A 20,000-nucleotide genomic window follows, 5' to 3' on the forward strand; every position below is an offset into this window, starting at 1 on the left:
GCCTAAGAAACGAATGGATTTGACAGTGAAGAATAGAAGAGGTATCGGGAAATTGGAGGGAATATTTTGAGGAACTGTTGAATGTTGATGAAGAGAGAGAAGCTGTGATTTTATGTATTGGCCAGGGAGGTATAACATCTTTTGACAGTGAGGAAGAACCAGATGTGAATGTGGGGGAGGTGCGTGAGGCTGTGGATAAAATAAAAGGGGGTCAAGCAGCTGGAATTGATGCGATCAAGACAGAGATGTTAAAAGTAGATAGGGATATAATTTTGGCGTGACTGACGCGGGGAAAAAGGTGAGTGGTGCACCGACGCCATCTGTGGAGACAAAGAATATTATCCATAGAGGCAAAAAAGGAGAATGTATAAGAGTATAATGGTACCAACGCTCTTACATGGGTATGAAGCATATGATAGGGTGGATAGGGGAGCAATGTAGCAGATGTTGAAAGTGCATGCTATAGATGGTAAGCTACTGAAAGTGAAGCTCAGGTTAGGGCATGAAGAAGACATTATTTCTCAGCAAAAGTAGGACTTAGATAGGGATGTGTGATGTCACAATGGGTGTTTAAAATATATTTACAGACGGAGTCGTCAGAAAAGTGAATGCTGGGGTGTTGGGGAGAGGTGTAAGACTGGAAGATAAAGAATAAAGAATCTAATACAGTAGTAGTTGTCACAGTTGCTTTTTTTTCGATGAAACAGCGCTTTTGGGCGAAAATGAAGACAAACTGCAAAGGTTGGTGGTCGAATTTGGGAGGGGACGTAATAGTGAAAATAGGAAAATCAATGTGATGCGAAAAAAAAAATAGTATTGAAAGACTGGATATCGAATTAGAGGGAGTATGGAGGAAGTATATGTAATCATATATCTGGGAGTGGACTTCCCGGCAGATGGGTCTATGAAAGATGAGGTGAACCATCCAATTGACGGGGGAAAAGGTGAGTGGTACACTGAAGTATCTGTGGAGACAAAGGACGTTGTCCATGGAAACAAAAAGGAAAATGTATGAGTATAATGGTACCAATGCTCTTACATGGGTGTGAAACATGGGGTGTGAATGGTGGAGCAAGGAGGAGGCTGGAGACAGTGATAATGTGTCTGAGGGCAATGTGTGGTGTGAATATTATGCTTGGAAATTAGGAGTTTACCTGGGGAGGGTTTCAGGTGTCAACGTCCCCGCAGCTCAGTCCGAGACCAGGCCTCATGGTGAATCAGGGTCTGATCAACCAGGCTGTTACTGCCGGCCGCACGCAAACTGACGTACAAACCTCAGCCCGGTTGGTCAGGTACTGACTTGAGGGGCTTGTCCAGTGCCTTCTTGAAGACAGCCAGGGGTCTATTGGTAATCCCCTTTGTTACTTGTGAAACAACGTACGTAGAAGCAGTCTGTAGGTTGTGTTAAGTTTATTTTAATGTCTTTATGTATGTGCTTATTCAGTAGATTGTGTAGTGAATGTTCATTGCTCATCACCAGTGTCAATGTTACATATTGATATATGTACCTATATATATTTGTATGACGTTTTAAATAAAATATATAAAAAAATATGTATGCTGGGAGACAGCTGAATAGTCTTGGGCCCTAGACACTTACTGTGTTATCTCAGTGTACTCGTGGCACCCCTGCTTTTCATCGGGTAGTGTTGCATCTCCTGGCGAGTTTTTTGCTTTCATAGGGAGTGATTTTCGTGTGCAGGTTTGGTACCAATCCCTCCAGGACCTTCCAAGTGTATATTATCATGTACGTATCTCTCTCGCCTGCGTTCCAGGGAATACAGATCAAGAACCTGTTCCCAGTAATTTAAGTTCCTTATCATACTTATGAGTGCTGTGAAAGTTCTTTGTACGCTCTTCAGGTCAGGGTTACTAAATGTATTATCCAAGGGGCTGAAGACGTGTTGTTTAGGTAGTTCAGACATACAGAGAGGGTGGAACGAAACAGAATTTGGAGGGCGTATAAATCTGTAATGGAGAGAAGGTCGAGTAGCGGTTATTCTAGAATTGGTTGGAGGGGGTAAAGGATGTTTAGTATGCAAAGAGCTTAGATATCCATCATATGTGTTTGTGTTAGATAGGAGTGGGTCGAGCAAATGGTTTTTATGACTTCACGAACTCTTGGGGTGTGAGCAAGGTAACATTTATGAAGGGACTCCGGGAAACTGGTTAGCCAGACTTGAATTTTGGAGGTGCGGGAATGTTTGCAGTTTCGAACTGTGGTATTGGCACGCCTTGAAAGTTTTTTTTTTTTGGGGGGGGGGGGGGCGGAGGGGGGAGGGAGGGGAGGGTTCCCCACCTCGGTGGGAGACGGACGGTGTTTATATATAAACACACACACACACACACACACACACACACACACACACAAGTGAAAATAAGAAATAAAACCTGAGCGTTTTCATGTGCTTACACACACACACCTCTCTCCAGAAGAACAGGAAGAAGAGGCAAGAGAAGCACATATTAAATGTTAAACACCGAGATGATACATCATTCAAGAGAAGGTGACAACACCTCACACAAACCCGTCCTGTGCATACATTTGTCTAACATCAAGTTAATTTGTTCGTATGACAAAGAACACACTGCATTTATGTAAAAAATATTTTGACCTTTAAGATTACGAGCAATATTCTGGACTATAAAATTGTCAAGTTTATAGACAACAGAACTCAAATTTTAAATATGTGCATCATGCTTAATAACAGGCGATTCTACGAAATATGAACCAGACTATAGTGGTACCAACACTTTTTCAAAGGGTGTGAGGCACAGTTTTGAGCACTGCAGTGAGGAGGGGCAACTGACAATGGCAACTTCAAATTGAGAACAATGTGTAGTGTGAACATCTTGCGGAAAATTCAGTGTATAAATTAAAAGACATGATGGGGATGACTAAGGGCTGTGGAGGGTTGTGGAGAGGTTGTTGTGGTGGTTTGGGCAAGTAGAGATCTATACAGAGTGAAAGGATGACGAAATGGGTGCACAACTCAGTGTGTATAAGACTGGGGTCATCCCAAGACAATTCAGCAGCCTTGTGTGAGCATGTTACAAAGTACTGAATGGAGATAAGTGGTTTTTTAATGGACATTCTGTTCGGGTGAGAGCAAGATAATATTTATTAAGGGATTCGGAGAAACCGATTAGCCCACCTTGAATCCTGGAGGTGGGATGGATAGTACCTGCACTCTAAAGAAGGGGGTGGGGATTTTGCAGTCGGAGGGTAGCTTCAATTGTGATCTCAGCACACTTCTTTAAGTCACTGCCTTGGCGGCAAACAGCCACTGAAGTATAATTATATATATTTAGCATATCTGCCTGATCAGTATTGTTTGCCTCCTATTCTGAACACCCCTACATATTAAATGACTAATTAGTGTTGACTTAGGTATATAGCTTTAATAAAAGATCCTTTGTTAAGGCCATTAAAAGCTGTCAAGAGGTTCGTCAGTTTCACATAGGCTACCGAAAATTAATTTTATAGAATCTCTTGCCAACATGTATTTCCTCACAAGTTTATCGCCTGTTTGACCGGCCTTGCAAATTAAACTCTCGTTGAGTTTATTCTTCAAGGTTACCTGTTCTTGCTCTACATATTATCTTTACATCAAATAGACCTATTAAAAGCGATAGGGGGAATAGCCCTCCTCTTAACCCTTAATTCAGCACGTCTTCCTTCAAATCTTTAAACTCTGATAGTGCTTACCTTTCACACTTTAGCCTCTTTACCCTCTAACGCCAGCATTTCTTTGGCACACAACGATGAATGACGAATTTGGTTTTGTGTTAAGTTATGTGAATATGCCAGAGCGAACAGTCCTAAGAGCTGAAACATGGAACTGCGTATATCAAGCCAAGCTGTGGTACACTAAAGTCTTGACAATGCCAAAGTTCGTAGTGTAAATGGCACAATATAGTGATCGTCAGCAAATAAAATCTACTAGTGAATTTATATACAACGTTGTTCCTGCATTTGCTAACGAATGCCATCAGCACTAGTCTTTATATTATCACCCTTTTCCCACATTCCATCCTTACCTATCCTTCTTCTCCCCCCAACTTACCGAACCTCTGGTGAAAGCGTCGCATGACCCGTTCAATGGTGCCACAGATCCTTTATGGAAACAGGAAAATCTAATCACTGACACGTGCTGTTAAATTCCACTAACAATGTTAAGTCAGGTCAGATGAGTACATGCTCTCCAATTTGCGCACCATTTTCAATTTCCATGATAGCAATTGTACCAATATGGCCGACGCTGTACGTTGTTGAGTATGCACACGATAGGTGGAGTCCAGTTGAGAGCCCACCAAGGCTTACATTTGTGAAAATGTTTACCAAAAACATACTGAGTGGCATTAACGGAAGTCGAGAGAAGGAAACTGCCAAGATACAATGACTCGCCTCGTCTCACGAGAGGGAAGTAAAAAAGATGATGATGGTTCGCTTGGCATAACGTTATTGCCATAATAATCCGTGACGAGGAAGATGTCGTTAGTGTGAAAGGTAGTGATAAAGAATAAAGCAAAAAGATGAGTATCTCAAGGCATGATCCTTAAGCTTTTACCATTTCTCATCCTCATAACACAGACAAAAACACTAAACATCTCCGGTGCAACTGTAAGGACCCATGGTCTGAAAGTAAATGTAAGTCACCAACCTATATCAGTAGTCACATCGAGTTGTACACGACTCTACTATACAGTGTACATGTTAATCACCTATATCGTGAACAATTGAGTTACCTACATAGTGCATGCATTTGTCGGTCACTTATTATCGTGTGTACATGTCGCCAATACTGTATATACACGAATCACTTACATCATGTGTACATATATCAGCTTTCATCCGTACACTTCCCTGCCTCAAACAGTTTAAAGCAGAGGGGTTAACTGTCGAACTACAATGTAATATTGGATCCAAATCATACTTTAGAACAATTGCAGCATATGTGGCTCACCAGGTAGCGGAACAAATACATATAATTCAAACATTCACCTTTCACCTTGTGGTGATGAGGCTACGAGAATATGTCTGGCACACCCACCAACTTCAAAGACATTCCCTCAACCATTCAAACACATTATTTGCAACCTTTACGTATTTCCTTACCGCACAACACCAACACATCCACATATGAAAATTTACAATTTCCCATTTCTCATTCAAAATATAAATAACGTTTGCAAAAATATTTTAAGTATAACCTACATCATTAATGAAAACCGTCGTGCGATAATACTTAATGAAATTATTATTAGGCATCCCCGAAGGGATGCCTTAAAGTTTTTCTTTAAAACTTGAGTGTATCAAATCCTTTTAATTTCGAATTTCCAACACTGGTGTATAATAAAGCAGGTGTCGTGCGATTCTGATTTCCTTGTAATAACTTAGTATATCTCTCGTGATAGACTTCAGTCTTCCAACACTAGCGTATCCTGGCTAGGAGAAACTTCTGCCTGTTATCCAAGTATGTACGTGCCAATTAACTTATTTTATTAAAAAAAAAATGGTATTTTCTGGTGAAATAACGCATGCCTCATTTGAACGGATTAATTCTTTAATGAAGAGGCACTATATAAAGGATGGTACCCTCTACCAGGCTAAGAGTTAAACTTAAAACTGTTAAATTCCATGTAATAACTGGAGAATGCCTATTCTGATTGGCTTCAAATTTCCAGTAACAGTGGGTTATGCTTAAAGGTTCAAATTCTTATTGGGTTCTATATGTGTAATGTGCCCAATTTTATTAAATAAACGAGTCTCTCTGCAATAACTGTAGATGCATCTTCTAATCAAGTTAAAATCAGGAACGCAGGTGTATCTCCACTGGGGATTTTTGGAGGTTTGATAATTGATCATATAGGTGTTAACTACTTGATTTTATTAAAAAGAATTGAAGGTAATTATCTACTGTATGTTAACTTGAAAATGAAACTTATGAGCAGCTGAAAATTTTTTTTTTTTTTTGATCAAGGAAATAGTACATATTGCTTTTGGACGGTGAAGTCCTAATCTGACAATTTTATTAAACTGATAATTGAAAAATGATAACGAAGACTCCATGATGTATGTACTGAGTTGTGTTTACTTAGCCCAGTGTTAACGAACGAACGTACGTGTGTGTACTCACCTAGTTGTGGTTGCAGGAGTCGAGTCACAGCTCCTGGCCCCCGCCTCTTCACTGGTCGCTACTAGGTCACTCTTCCTGCTCCATGAGCTTTATCATAACTCTTCTTAAAGCTATGTATGGATCCTGCCTCCACTATATCACTTTACAGACTATTCCACTTCATGACAACTCTGTGGCTGAAGAAATACTTCCTAACATCCCTGTGATTGATCTGAGTCTTCAACTTCCAACTCTAACCTCTTGTTGCTATGTCCCATCTCTGGAACATCCTATGTCCACCTTGTCGATTCCTCTCAGTATTTTATATGTCATCATATGCCCCCTAGCTCTCCTCTCCTCCAGTGTCGTCAGGTCAAAATCCCTTAACCTCTCCTCGTAGGGCATGCCCCTTAGCTCCGGTACTAGTCTTGTTGCAAACCTTTCCATTTTCTCTAATTTCCTTACGTGTTTGGCTAAGTATGGTTCCAAACTGGTGCTGCATACTCCAATATAGGCCTGACATACACCGTGCACAGGGTCCTGAACGATTCTTTATTGAGATGTCGGAATGCTATTCTTAAGATTGCTAGGCGCCCACATACTGCATCAGTTATTTGGTTGATGTGCGCCTCAAGATGTGCTCGGTGTTATACTCACCCCAAGATCCTTTTCCTTGAGTGAGGTTTGTAGTCTCTGGCCCCATAGACTGTATTCCGTCTTGGTGGGGTTGAACTCCAGGAGCCAGTTGCAGGAGCAGGCCTGCAGCCTGTCCAGATCCCTTTGTAGTCCTGTCTGATCCCCGTCCGATTGAATTATTCATTCGGACGCACGCGCGTGTGCGTGTGTGTGTGTACTCACCTAGTTGTGGTTGCAAGGGTCGATACACAGCTCCTGGCCCCGCCTCTTCGCTGGCCGCTACTAGGTCACTCTTCCCGCTCCATGAGCTTTATCATACCTCTTCTTAAAGCTATGTATGGATTCTGCGTCCACTACGTCACCTCCCAGACTATTCTACTTCCCGACAACTCCGTGACTGAAGAAATACTTCCTAACATCCTTGTGAATCATCTGAGTCTTCAACGTGTGTGTGTGTGTGTGTGTGTGTGTGTGCGCGCGCGCGCTCACCAAGCTACTTTTGCAAGTGGTAGTCTCAGCTCCTGGCCCTGCAAGCTGCATATATTGCTAATAAAAAAATTAGACTGAACATGAATGACCTTGATAAATTAGACACATGTGCAACTCTTGGGTATCTTTCTATTCAAGATTGATGGACTGACCACATCGACTCAAGGTTGAGGGACTGATTACCTCATTCTCCTCCTGTTCTTCAAGATTCTCCTTTGTATGGACTGATGAAGCCAGTGTGTGGCGAAACGTTTCCTCAATAAAGATACCCAAGAGTTGCACATGTGTCTAATTTATCAACATGTCGGTTCTCTGAACCATTCATCTACAAATGAATGACCTTAAATGGATAAACAACAGACTCAAACATCTCTAGGGTGAAAAGAGGAGCATTTATAGGCATATCCAAAGATGTGAATGTCACCTTATTGAATAATATATTCACTTTAAGAGAAAGATAGAAAAAAGGAACAGAGAGAGACAAGAGAGAATATGAGTTAGGTTGCGAGGGAATCAACGACCAATTCCAAAGGTTTCTTGCAGGTATATAGGAATAAGATAGGGAAGAGACAGGTTCACTTGAATGTAACTCAGCCTCTACTTCCTCTTTTTTTATTTATTTATACAAGAGGATACAAACGAAATCCCAGAAATAATTAAAAATATTTGTCAGGACAAAAATAAATTATGCAATACCGACGTCACTAGTGATATGGTCTTCAAACAATTAGAGAGTAAACCAGTCACCCAGCCCTGATAAAGTTTTTAAGGAGTCTAAAGGAATGTAAGGAGAAACTTAGCAAACTCTTCTAGTCTTTTCAACATATTACTAGAAAGGTATAAAATACCGACAATATGAAAGTTAAGACACATGTGCAACATCTGGATATCTCTGGATATCCAGATGTTGCACATGTGTCTTAACTTTCATATTGTCGGTATTTTATACCTTTCTTGCACAACTTGTCAGACACTGCAACATCATGGAATCTTGGTTCAGAGGACATCTACAAGACCTTCTTCACGGCTGCTGCAACTAACCCATCTCTTTGGGAAGGACCTACTTCCACTGGGGAATCCCGCCTACCAGTGACTGCCCTCGTCTGCTGCCCGTCCCTTCCACTGACGCCTATATAAACGTCAGTCTTCTTGCCTTTGCTCCAGATTCTCCTCCACCACGATGCTGTGAACACTAACTCCAAGGCCGAGGGACTGATTACCTCATCTTTTGTATATAGTTCTACTGTCTTCCTTTTATGTCCTAGAATCTGTATTGATAAAGCCACTGGATGGCGAAACGTCTACAATAAAGATATCCAGATGTTGCACATGTGTCTTAACTTTCAACATATTACTACAAATGGGTATTGTACTAGATAATTGGAGAGTGACAAATACAATATTCATTTTCAAAACAGAAGATAGGTTCTTAGCTTCAAATTATAGACCAATTAGCTTAACTTCAATTGTGAGAAACTTGACGGAATAACTTGCTGATGCAATTCGGAGACACCTTGAACTTCAGGAGGATTTAAACAAACTCCATTCTTGGTCAGAAAAGTGGCAGATGCAGTTCAATGTAGATAAATGCAAGGTTCTGAAGCTTGGGAGTGCCCATAACCCTAGTACTTATAAGTTAAATGATGTAGAACTTAGCCATACAGATTGCGAAAAGGACTTGGGGGTTATGGTGAGCAGCAACCTTAAACCAAGACAGCAATGGTCAGGTCCCTCTCAAATCCAGCCGTTCTCACTAGTAGAGGTTGTCGAAGTTGATTGTAGGTCTTTACCAAGATACCCTTGTGTTGCAGTGTCTGACAGATTGAACATTAAAATGGTATAAAATACCGACAGGTTGTTAGGTAAGACACATATGCAACAGTGGGGTATCTATATTTCGAAACGTTTCGCCTACACAGTAGGCTTCTTCAGTCGAGTACAGAAAAGTTGATAGAAGCAGAAGATACTTGAAGACGATGTAATCAGTCCATCACCCTTAAAGTTTTGAGGTGGTCAGTCCCTCAGTCTGGAGAAGAGCATTGTTCAATAGTATGAAACAATATGGAAATGAAGTGACAGGATGGAGTTCTTACCTCTTCTAGTGACCAAGACAGCAATGCCTAAGCGTACGTAATAAGGCAAATAGATTACTGGGATTTATATCAAGAAGTGTAAGCAACAGAAGTCCAGAGGTCATACTGCAGCTTTATACATCATTAGTAAGGCCTCACCTAGATTATGCAGCTCAGTTCTGGTCTCCATATTACAGAATGGACATAAATTCGTTAGAAAACATTCAGCGTAGGATGACTAAATTAATACATAGCATTAGAAATCTTCCTTATGAAGAAAGATTGAAGACTCTTAAGTTACATTCACTTGTTAGACGAAGAATGAGGGGAGACCTGATCGAAGTGTATAAGTGGAAGATAGGTATTAATAAAGGGGATATTAGTAAGGTCTTGAGGATGTCTCTCCAAGAGAGAACCCGCAGTAATGGATTTAAATTAGATAAGTTTAGATTTAGAAAGGACATTGGAAAGTATTGGTTTGGAAATAGGGTAGTAGATGAGTGGAACAGTCTACCTAGTTGGGTTATTGAGGCTGGGACTTTGGGTAGTTTCAAATTTAGGTTGGATAAGTACATGAGTGGGAGGGGTTGGATTTGAGTGGGACTTTCACATCAGAGCTTATTTCTTGGGTGGCATTGAAAATTGGGTTGGGCAAATGTTTTGTTAGTGGGATGAATTGTAAGGACTTGCCTAGTATGGGCCAACAGGCCTCCTGCAGTGTTCCTCCTTTCTTATGTTCTTAGGAAAGAATTTGATCACTGAATCTCAGCAAGGTATTACTACAATGGGGATTTGTTTTTCCTTATGAATTTACCAACCTTTTCAGTAACGTATTTGAGGCGGCAGATTAGGACAAGAATGCGATACTGTGTATATGTAGTCAGTAAGGCTTCTGACAAGAGTTCCACACAGGAGACTGATTAAGAAAGTAACGGCATACTGAACAGAAATTATCTCCTGGGTCAAAACATGACTGACTGATAGGTAACAGAGTTTGTATTAATGGGGGGAAATCGTAATGGGGATGTGTTACGAACTGTATGCCACAGGAGTCAGTTTTGGGACTTTTGTTCACAGTGTACATAAACGACAATGATGAGGGAATATCGACGTAAGTTTGCTATTGACACTAGAATAGACCGTTATATAATTTCTAAAGTGGACACCAGAAGGCTACAGGGTCTACCTGGAGGGTATTCCGGGGATCAACGCCCCCGCGGCTCGGTCCACAACCAGGCATCCCGGTGGATCAGGGCCTGCTGGCCGCACGTAGTCCAACGTACGACCTGGATAAGTTGATGATGAGGTTGAACATCTGGCAGATGTAGCTCAATGAAGCAAGTGTAAAGTTCCAGTTGTATGAAAAAGAAATAACTACGGCACTTATTAGCTAAATAATGTACATCTTAGTCAAAGTAAATGTGAAAAAGAGTTAGATCTGGTTAGGAGAAATTTAAGGCCAACACAACAGTGAATAAGTGCTCCCAAAAAAATACTAGAATTCTTGACTTCATATGAAAAAGTATAAATAACAGAAGCAGTCCTAAGGTTATATTTCAACTTTTTTTTTTTTTTTTACAATATGCTGTAAGTATTGAAACTGCACTCTTTGTTTTGACGTAGAATTAAGACAGATATGACTGTAGTGTACAAGTGAAAAACATAAAGAAAGGGGATACACTTAACATGTTGACTATATTTAACAAAGACAGCGCTCGCAGCAATGGAATCAAGTTGGAAAATTTTAGAATTAGAAAATACTGGGAAGTACTGGTTTGGCAACAGAGTTATATTTGAGTAGAACTCACATTGAGGCAAGAAATTTGGGCAACTTTAATAAAGTTTGGACAGGTACATGAGTGGGCGTAAATTAGCCCAGCCTAGCATGGGCCAGTAGGCCTCCTGCAGTGTTCCTTCATTATATTCTTATTGGTTACTAGCCTAATGGGCCATATACCTACTGTGCATTAAGTCAACATCTACTACATTATTTAGCTCATTATATTTATTTACCAGCGTGAGACTAAATAAATGTGTGTGGAGGGACAGAGAGAGGGACAGAGAGGAGAGAGAGAGAGAGAGAGAGAGAGAGAGAGAGAGAGAGAGAGAGAGAGAGAGAGAGAGAGAGAGAGAGAGAGAGAGAGAGAGAGAGAGAGAGAGAGATAGATAGATTCATCTGAGATCATTTATCCCCAGGATGACTCGAGTATGGAACACATTCGTACAGCATTATGATCTCAACGAGATTAAGTCAGTTGATCAAATGAAAATGCTGGCCCACAGATGGCTCCAAATTCATCCTGTTCCCTGCTTGTATGTTTCTTAACAATTAAAATGCTTTCAAATGAGCTGATGTAGGTAACAGCTCTTAGTTTGCCACTAAAGTTAGGACTCCTTGACTTGTCAATAAAGTTAGGGATCCTTAACCTAACCTTGTCAAACCGTGTAAAAGAAACAAGAGACAGAGAGAGGATGGGAGGGGAGGGGGCATGGGAGGCTAGGATTATACCACCTGGGCTAAGCCAACACACACCCACTAATATTACCTACCACACACCAACTTCCCCCACCGTGCATTGCTATTGTTTTTTTATTTACTGCCACCCTCGTTAATTATTTACAATTCCTGCTTAGTGCACTGACAGTAGAGCCCTCACCCAGTGTGTGCTGAACTACTGACATAGATTTAGCAATTCATATATCCATTACTTTTGTTGGGGAAGTCAATTCGTTTTGTGCTTCGACTGGACTGCACCCTGACAACTCAGTATTAGTGACGTAGTATGAATTTTAACCCCACAGTTTATATGGTCACCAGGTCTCAACTTGAAGACGTAGGACGCCAATAAATGATTATCCTTCCCAAGGATTGTGCTAGGCGCCATGGTGTGTTCCCACTATATCATATCACACATTCTTTTATTGTAGTAATCTTGGCAGAATTACCGACAAAAGGACGCAAGTGAAACTAATGCGACATTTTATTGTGGCAACATTTCGCTCTCCAGGAGAGCGAAACGTTGTCACAATAAAATGCCGTATTGGTTGCACTTAAGACAATACATTTAAAAATATAATGAAACCAAGAGACTGACTGGGTGGAGTCTGAGAGGCTGAGTTCTCCAATGTAACTTTGGTAAAATATTCCATTACAACGTGCATACCTGGACAACCTTGTTTGCTTGATAGTTATATCAGTGATCATCAGTGGTGACTAGCACAGCTAACAGCACAACTTGCTGCCTTCGCCAACCCAGTTGTGAGTCGAGAATTTTACATTATTAAACCGTATTTAGAGCGAATAGCTAAACACACAGGAGTCACAGAGCAAAGGGGAAGGGGAGGTAATCAGGTTCGATCTAATCAAGGTAAAGATAGGTGCAATTCCTTGCAACAAAAGTCCCTCACCAGCATCTAGGAATCTCCCTTTAGGGGTCAAGGATCTAGGTTTGGTTGTCTATGAAACATTAACACTTTAATCTTTGGCATACCTGTGACCGGTATCCAGTTCCCGTTCTATTCTGGAAGCTTGGCCAAAGGTCAAACTGAACTGCTGACTGCATGCTCAAGCTGTTGTTGAGAAGACTATCGTTTTACCAGGTTCACTCGTCACAACGAAATACTACAATCATAAACCTACGTATAACAAATGGAAGGGCGTGCAGATGAGTTTTACTATTAAACAAATTTGATTATTTATGTGAATATTTACGAAGCAATTTCGTCAATGTCGTAAAGCATTACTGAGTGCCGTTCTTCCACATATTTTGCAACAGTGAAGGAGTCACTAATAGATATATTAATTTATACAATGACCTGTTAGCCTGCAGTGTCTTCACCTGGGTGTTTATATTGTGTAGCAACTTAATGATGCTTCCTCTATAAACACAAACAAATATTTGACCTTAATCATGTATGGCTAATCATAAAAATAACCGATCTTATATATAACAGTAGGATTGAAAATAATGGCATTACTAAAAATTCACTTTATTAAAAAAACGTGTCCAGTACATACTGAGAATATGCTGGATTCTTAATTAACTACACCTAAAACGGTATGTCTATGAAGCACAACTTGACACAATTACAATGCTTATAGCCAAGATAATGACAATCCTCTGACACTCCTCCTTACAGGAGAAGTGTCTTGGGAGGGGACCCAACACTTTTACCAACGATGTTCATGCTGTGAGGTGGCCGGAGGGAGGGTAGGCCGAGGCAGTTTCTGTGCCTAGGAGCCTTTGTGAACGTTTAAGTTGGTGTCTCGGAATGTAGGCGAGGTGAGGCGCGGACTGGCATCCTCAGGCTGGCCCAGTACGTGTGTTGAACCCACTGTATGTGAGCTCATCCCCGGGGAGGTGTGAGGGACTCCCATCCCTGAAGAGGCACCCACTAAGGAAGATATATAGGCCTCCTGGCCATCCTCACAGAGACTGAGACGTGGGCGGTCTCCGTGGTGGGTGTGGGCGAGGGCGTGAGTGCTGGCCACGTGAGAGAAGTGGTCCATGTAATGGGGTGTGATGGAGGTAGAGGTAGGGAGGTGTGGAAGTGTGTGGGAGGCAGATGGAGTGGTAGGTGCAGGAAGGGCCGCCACACTATTGTGGTAGATGGCTCGTAGTCTCCGTCTGTTGCTGACATGACCGTGTTGCTTGATGGCGTGTACACGGAGGCTGTTGGCGTTCTTGAAGGTGCGGCAGCAGGTGGCACAAGTGGGGCGGGAACCTTCCTGCGTCTCGTGTTTGTCTCTCACGTGGATACGCAGGTTGTACTTGTTGCTGAGTCGCTTCCCACACACCGGGCACGACACCGCCCCACCCCCGCCCACCACCCACGCCCGCGCCCCTGCAACAAAGACAACACGCCGTAAGCGCTCCTCCTCTCTACTCCCTGCAAACACCCAGTACTTACTTCATCAACAACACAAACACACCAGGCACCAAACTGCAAAGCTAACTACTTATGCTACTCTTCAAGTATTTTAAGAAAAGTTGTCATAATGTAACAATACTCTAAAATAAATACTCTATACTACTAAATTTTATTTATTTGATGAGTGTATGAGCCAACTGCGAGGCGACACACAGGTAGTGAGGCATCCTCGGTTGTATGGTCACAGGGTAGTTGTGGCTGGTGGCACACAGGCGGGTGCTGGCCAGGTTAGGTAACAAGAGGGGCATCACCTGGCCCTCTGCATGCACACGCCTACATCTCTTCCATCTGCGACAAAGCCTCCAGGGTTTCCGGGTGCATGTTACGAACGTGGGTCTTCAGATTGTACTTGTTACTGATTTTCTTGCCACAGAAGGGGCACAGCACTGGTATGTACACGAGCGGGCTGCGCATGGAGGCCGGCTTCCCTGCAACGATACAACACCGCGGTGAGTGCGGACCCTGCCAAGCCTACCACCGCTCCTACCCTACATCTTCCGCCGCTCACACAACTCGGCAAGCAGCGACAGGGAGCCTAGAAGTGTGACTAAGAGCAGCCCCCACCCCCCACAGCAGCCTCCCAGGTCACGAAACAACGTAGACCCACGAAGAATAAGTCACAATACCGTGGATGGAACAATTCGCAACTAGCCCACAAATTATTCAATTAGATGTCGACGTTTCAGCCCATCCTGGATTGAAACGTCGTCTAGGTTTCACTTTATATTATGTTAGGTGTAAAGCGTAAACTCACTACTACCTCACAACCACCAACTCCCTCCACACAACATAAGTGGCCACTTTTAAGCAAAGAAGAACAACGCTACTTCAATAAATCTACCAAGTTAGTTAACAAAACTAGTAAAAAGGATTTAAATAAAGACGTTAAGGGCATTATCTCTTTATTATCACTGTCAAGAATACATAACAAAATCACAATTTGGCACACGTTCTTCACTTACAAAAAAGGGGCACTTCAGAGTCCTGCTCAGCAAATCATATGGTAAGTGAATGAGTGTGTGATATAGTAATAACCGGGGCACAATGTTAAGTGTTAAGTATGAGCAAGAGTGTGGCGTCTAGTGTGTGGGTTGACTAGAGAGCGAGGGAGAGAGATCTCTGGCCCACTACAACTGGGCAGCGCTAGGGGTCACGTTAGGGTATCTGTGGTACTGGCTCACGTGACTGAACAGCGTATGCTTGTTTTTATACACTTTATGACAATATTTGCACTGGTAGCCCGGGGAAGCGGGGGCGTGAACACAAGCTATGTGTTGCTTGAGGCTGCGCCGCCCACCAAGCACCTTGTTGCACTGGCCGCACCGCACCCACTCTGCAACAGAAGAGAGACAGCGCCCCAGTCAGAGCAGACAGTCACCGAAGACAACACCACACATACACACACGCACACACCAAGTGCTTAAGACAGAAATAAGAAGTAATGAACTAGTAGTGTGAGACAAACATACCAAACCCAAACGATAACACACCACCACAAAGAACACGTGCTACCCCCTGCCACCACATACACAACACCCTCACTAATGCATCCAAACACCCACACCTATCTATCAATCAACCCAACATTCATTCTCCCCCCCCCCCAAAAAAAAAAAAAACACTTAAACACTTCTACGCTTCTATACAAACCATCAGCAATTAGGGCTTATCCTTTCTTGATCTCTCTCTCTCTCTCTCTCTCTCTCATATGTATGAAAGTTCACGTCACCGCATGGCAGAGGTGATTAAGATGAAAACAGTGGGGAGGGTGTGTGAGGGGAAAGACGTCAAAGGGAAGGGAGTGTTGGGGGGAAGAATAGTCAGAGGGGAAGGGAAATGTTCCGTTGTGATAATAGTAATGTTATGTGATAATGGTAATGGTAATGTGGTGTTTAATAATGAGATGAAGACAATGTTGTGGTGGTTATAGTGGTATTAAGCAGAACTCTAAGTTTACACTTTGGGTGCATGTGTTTGCGTATCAATTATTGTCTTGTTTGATTCTCAGTTTAAGTTCTTTTATTTTTATAATTTATATCTAAGATGAATACGAGTTAACTTGACAAACATGAGGTGAAGACATGACCAGCCAGGTTGAGATTTATTAAGTGTTAATGCTGCCGGTCGTACACTCACAGACTCCAGCTGGAGATCACATGACACCCTTACACACACTTCCCGCCTACTGAAATTTAACGTGTGCTAATACGGGTGTCTGCCACACCTCGGTGAAACCCCATCAGAGGGCGCCTCTTTCAAGGAATCAATGAGTGTGTCATCATGCGATTAAAACTCGTGTCATGCGATTATTTCCTGAAGAATAAACAAACATCATCATGGTACTCGCATCCAACACAGCCTAGACACACTGTTTGATCCTTGATCGTCACACACCAACAACAATAACATTAAGAAATCACTTAAGATAATTTAACAGTGGCTTCTTGACTAATTTGCGTCATCTCCGCTTAACAGTGTTTAGTTCTGTGCATGTTCCGCTGATTCACCATAAATTGTCCAATTTAACAAAATCAACACCATCTTAACTTTCCAAATTTACCTAACCATAACTTAGGTGTTATTTTTCACCATTTATGTGTACACTGAACATATTTGTTAACGAAGTTCTCCCTCCCCACCACGACACGGAACACTACCAGTGACGTGTTACACCCTCACCAAGTAACAGGTGTCAACCTCACCAAGTGACAGGTGTCACACCCTCACCAAGTAAGAGGTGTCACACCCTCACCAAGTAACAGGTGTCACACCCTCACCAAGTGACAGGTGTCACATCCTCACCAAGTAACAGGTGTCACACCCTCGCCAAGTGACAGGTGTCACACCCTCACCAAGTAACAGGTGTCACACCCTCACCAAGTGACAGGTGTCACATCCTCACCAAGTAACAGGTGTCACACCCTTGCCAAGTGACAGGTGTCACACCCTCAAGTAACAGGTGTCACACCATTAAGTAACAGGTGTCACACCCTCACCAAGTAACAGGTGTCCCACCCTCACCAAGTAACAGATGTCACACTCTCACCAAGTAACAGGTGTCACATACTCACCAAGTAACAGGTGTCACACCCTCACCAAGTGATAGGTGTCACACCCTCACCAAGTAACAGGTGTCACACCCTCACCAAGTGACAGATGTCACACCCTCATCAAGTAACAGGTGTCACACCCTCATCAAGTAACAGGTGTCACACCCTCACCAAGTAACAGGTGTCACACCTTCATCAAGTAACAGGTGTCACACCCTCACCAAGTGACAGATGTCACACCCTCATCAAGTAACAGGTGTCACACCCTCATCAAGTAACAGGTGTCATACCCTCACCAAGTAACAGGTGTCACACCCTCGCCAAGTGACAAGTGTCACACCCTCACCAAGTAACAGGTGTCACATACTCACCAAGTAACAGGTGTCACACCCTCACCAAGTAACAGGTTCACACCCTCACCAAGTAACAGGTGGGACACCCTCACCAAGTAACAGGTGTCACACACCAAGTAACAGATGTCACACCCTCACCAAGTAACAGGTGTCACACCCTCACCAAGTAACAGGTGTCACACCCTCACCAAGTAACAGGTGTCACACCCTCACCAAGTAACAGGTGTCACACCCTCACCAAGTAACAGGTGTCACACCCTCACCAAGTAATAGGTGTCACACCCTCACCAAGTAACAGATGTCACACCCTCACCAAGTAACAGGTGTCACACCCTCACTAAGTAACAGATGTCACACCCTCACCAAGTAACAGATGTCACACCCTCACCAAGTAACAGGTGTCACACCCTCACCAAGTGACAGGTGTCACACCCTCACCAAGTAACAGGTGTCACACCCTCACCAAGTAACAGATGTCACACCCTCACCAAGTAACAGGTGTCACACCCTCACCAAGTAACAGGTGTCACACCCTCACCAAGTGACAGGTGTCACACCCTCACCAAGTAACAGGTGTCACACCCTCACCAAGTAACAGGTGTTACACCCTCACCAAGTAACAGGTGTCACACCCTCACCAAGTAACAGGTGTCACACCCTCACCAAGTAACAGGTGTCACACCCTCACCAAGTAACAGGTGTCACACCCTCACCAAGTGACAGGTGTCACACCCTCACCAAGTAACAGGTGTCACACCCTCACCAAGTAACAGGTGTCACACCCTCACCAAGTAACAGGTGTCACACCCTCACCAAGTAACAGGTGTCACACCCTCACCAAGTGACAGGTGTCACACCCTCACCAAGTGACAGGTGTCACACCCTCACCAAGTAACAGGTGTCACACCCTCACCAAGTAACAGGTGTCACACCCTCACCAAGTAACAGGTGTCACACCCTCACCAAGTAACAGGTGTCACACCCTCACCAAGTAACAGGTGTCACACCCTCACCAAATAACAGGTGTCACACCCTCACCAAGTAACAGGTGTCACACCCTCACCAAGTGACAGGTGTCACACCCTCACCAAGTAACAGGTGTCACACCCTCACCAAGTAATAGGTGTCACACCCTCACCAAGTGACAGGTGTCACACCCTCACCATAAATTAACATACGCTCTCTCTATGAATAACGTTCATAACTTCCCGTTGAGAGACGAATTATATATTTTGACCTGTGTTCCCAAGGCACAAATTTTACACACACACACACACACACACACACACACACACACACACACACACACACACACACACACACACACACAAAACTGTCATTTGAGTAGCTACTATTAATTACGGCATTCTTCTTTAAATGGTTTTGACAACTTATTAAAGTTTCGAGTCTTTCTAGTCCCGGAGCCGTCATGGGCCAGGCTCGTTTGGTGCTTGCCTGGTCAACCAGGCTGTTGCTACTGGAGGCCCGCTGCCCCACATATCCATCACATCGATTTAGTTTGACTTGTTTGTGTCAGCGCTAACGAGTATAAATTAAGTTGCAAATTACAATGTAATGGAGTTATGACTCACTTTGGAATGCCTCCGTATGCCTAAAATATCCTGAACTTATTAATACTTTATAACATATGTGTAATAAATACTAGTCAGTGGCACCAACAAACGCAAACGGATAATAAAACAGCAGTTAAACTATTAAATATTTGAGCCTCTCACTGAGTCCGCTGAAGAGGGCCTCAGTGTGATTCCGAAATACACAATGTTCATATTAATTGCTTGTCTTGGTATCCATGTCGGATCTGTGCACTTATGGTTAGTAAATTCTATTTTATTATGGAAACGACTTGTCAAAAACAACTCACCTTACTTTCTGACTGGTGTCAAGAGATTCTTGGCCTCGTTCTTTGTACTGTAACGTATGTCTATACTTGGTACTCAGTCATGTGCACCCTGGCCACAAGAGAAACATAATCGATACTTTTACGTAGTTACGTTTGTTTGCTAGGAGCAAAGAATCGACTGTACATAGTTCATCAAGGCTGTAGGTCACATATACACTAACATCAGGATTACAATAATTCCTAAAATTAGGATTAAAGATTTTGCATATACTGCACACGCACCTAGGCGTATATACGGTGTGATGAATACCGCCAGGGCAGCCTCCAGTATCTCGGGGCCTACTCAAGAAATTAATTTCGATACATCTAAGGTTTCCAAACCTCGAAGCGACAAGTTTCCCCTATGCTGTGTCCCAACTATTGAATTTAAATGAGAAATGCTGATGCAGAATTGTCGTGTGAGTGGCAGTGATGTCAACTGGTGGTTA

At 42.8% G+C, this 20,000-nt stretch overlaps 1 protein-coding gene across 14 annotated transcripts in view; it reads right to left on the reverse strand.

Moving 5' to 3' along the window:
- LOC128689409 (protein abrupt) overlaps positions 1 to 20,000 on the reverse strand; it is a 503,752-nt gene that overhangs the window by 288,680 nt on the left and 195,072 nt on the right. The window contains exon 6 of one of the 14 annotated variants that reach the window (XM_070083574.1): positions 13,319 to 14,161. The exons of 12 other annotated variants lie outside the window; for them this stretch is intronic. In XM_070083574.1, the coding sequence (XP_069939675.1) occupies positions 13,551 to 14,161 (611 nt within the window). In that variant the 3' untranslated portion in view covers positions 13,319 to 13,550. Of the gene's footprint in view, positions 1 to 13,318; positions 14,162 to 18,768 lie in introns of those variants that run through there. One more of the 14 variants, XM_070083638.1, reaches the window with a different exon arrangement.

This window comes from Cherax quadricarinatus, chromosome 1, assembly GCF_038502225.1.
Source record: "Cherax quadricarinatus isolate ZL_2023a chromosome 1, ASM3850222v1, whole genome shotgun sequence".
NCBI classification, from domain to species: Eukaryota; Metazoa; Arthropoda; class Malacostraca; order Decapoda; family Parastacidae; genus Cherax; species Cherax quadricarinatus.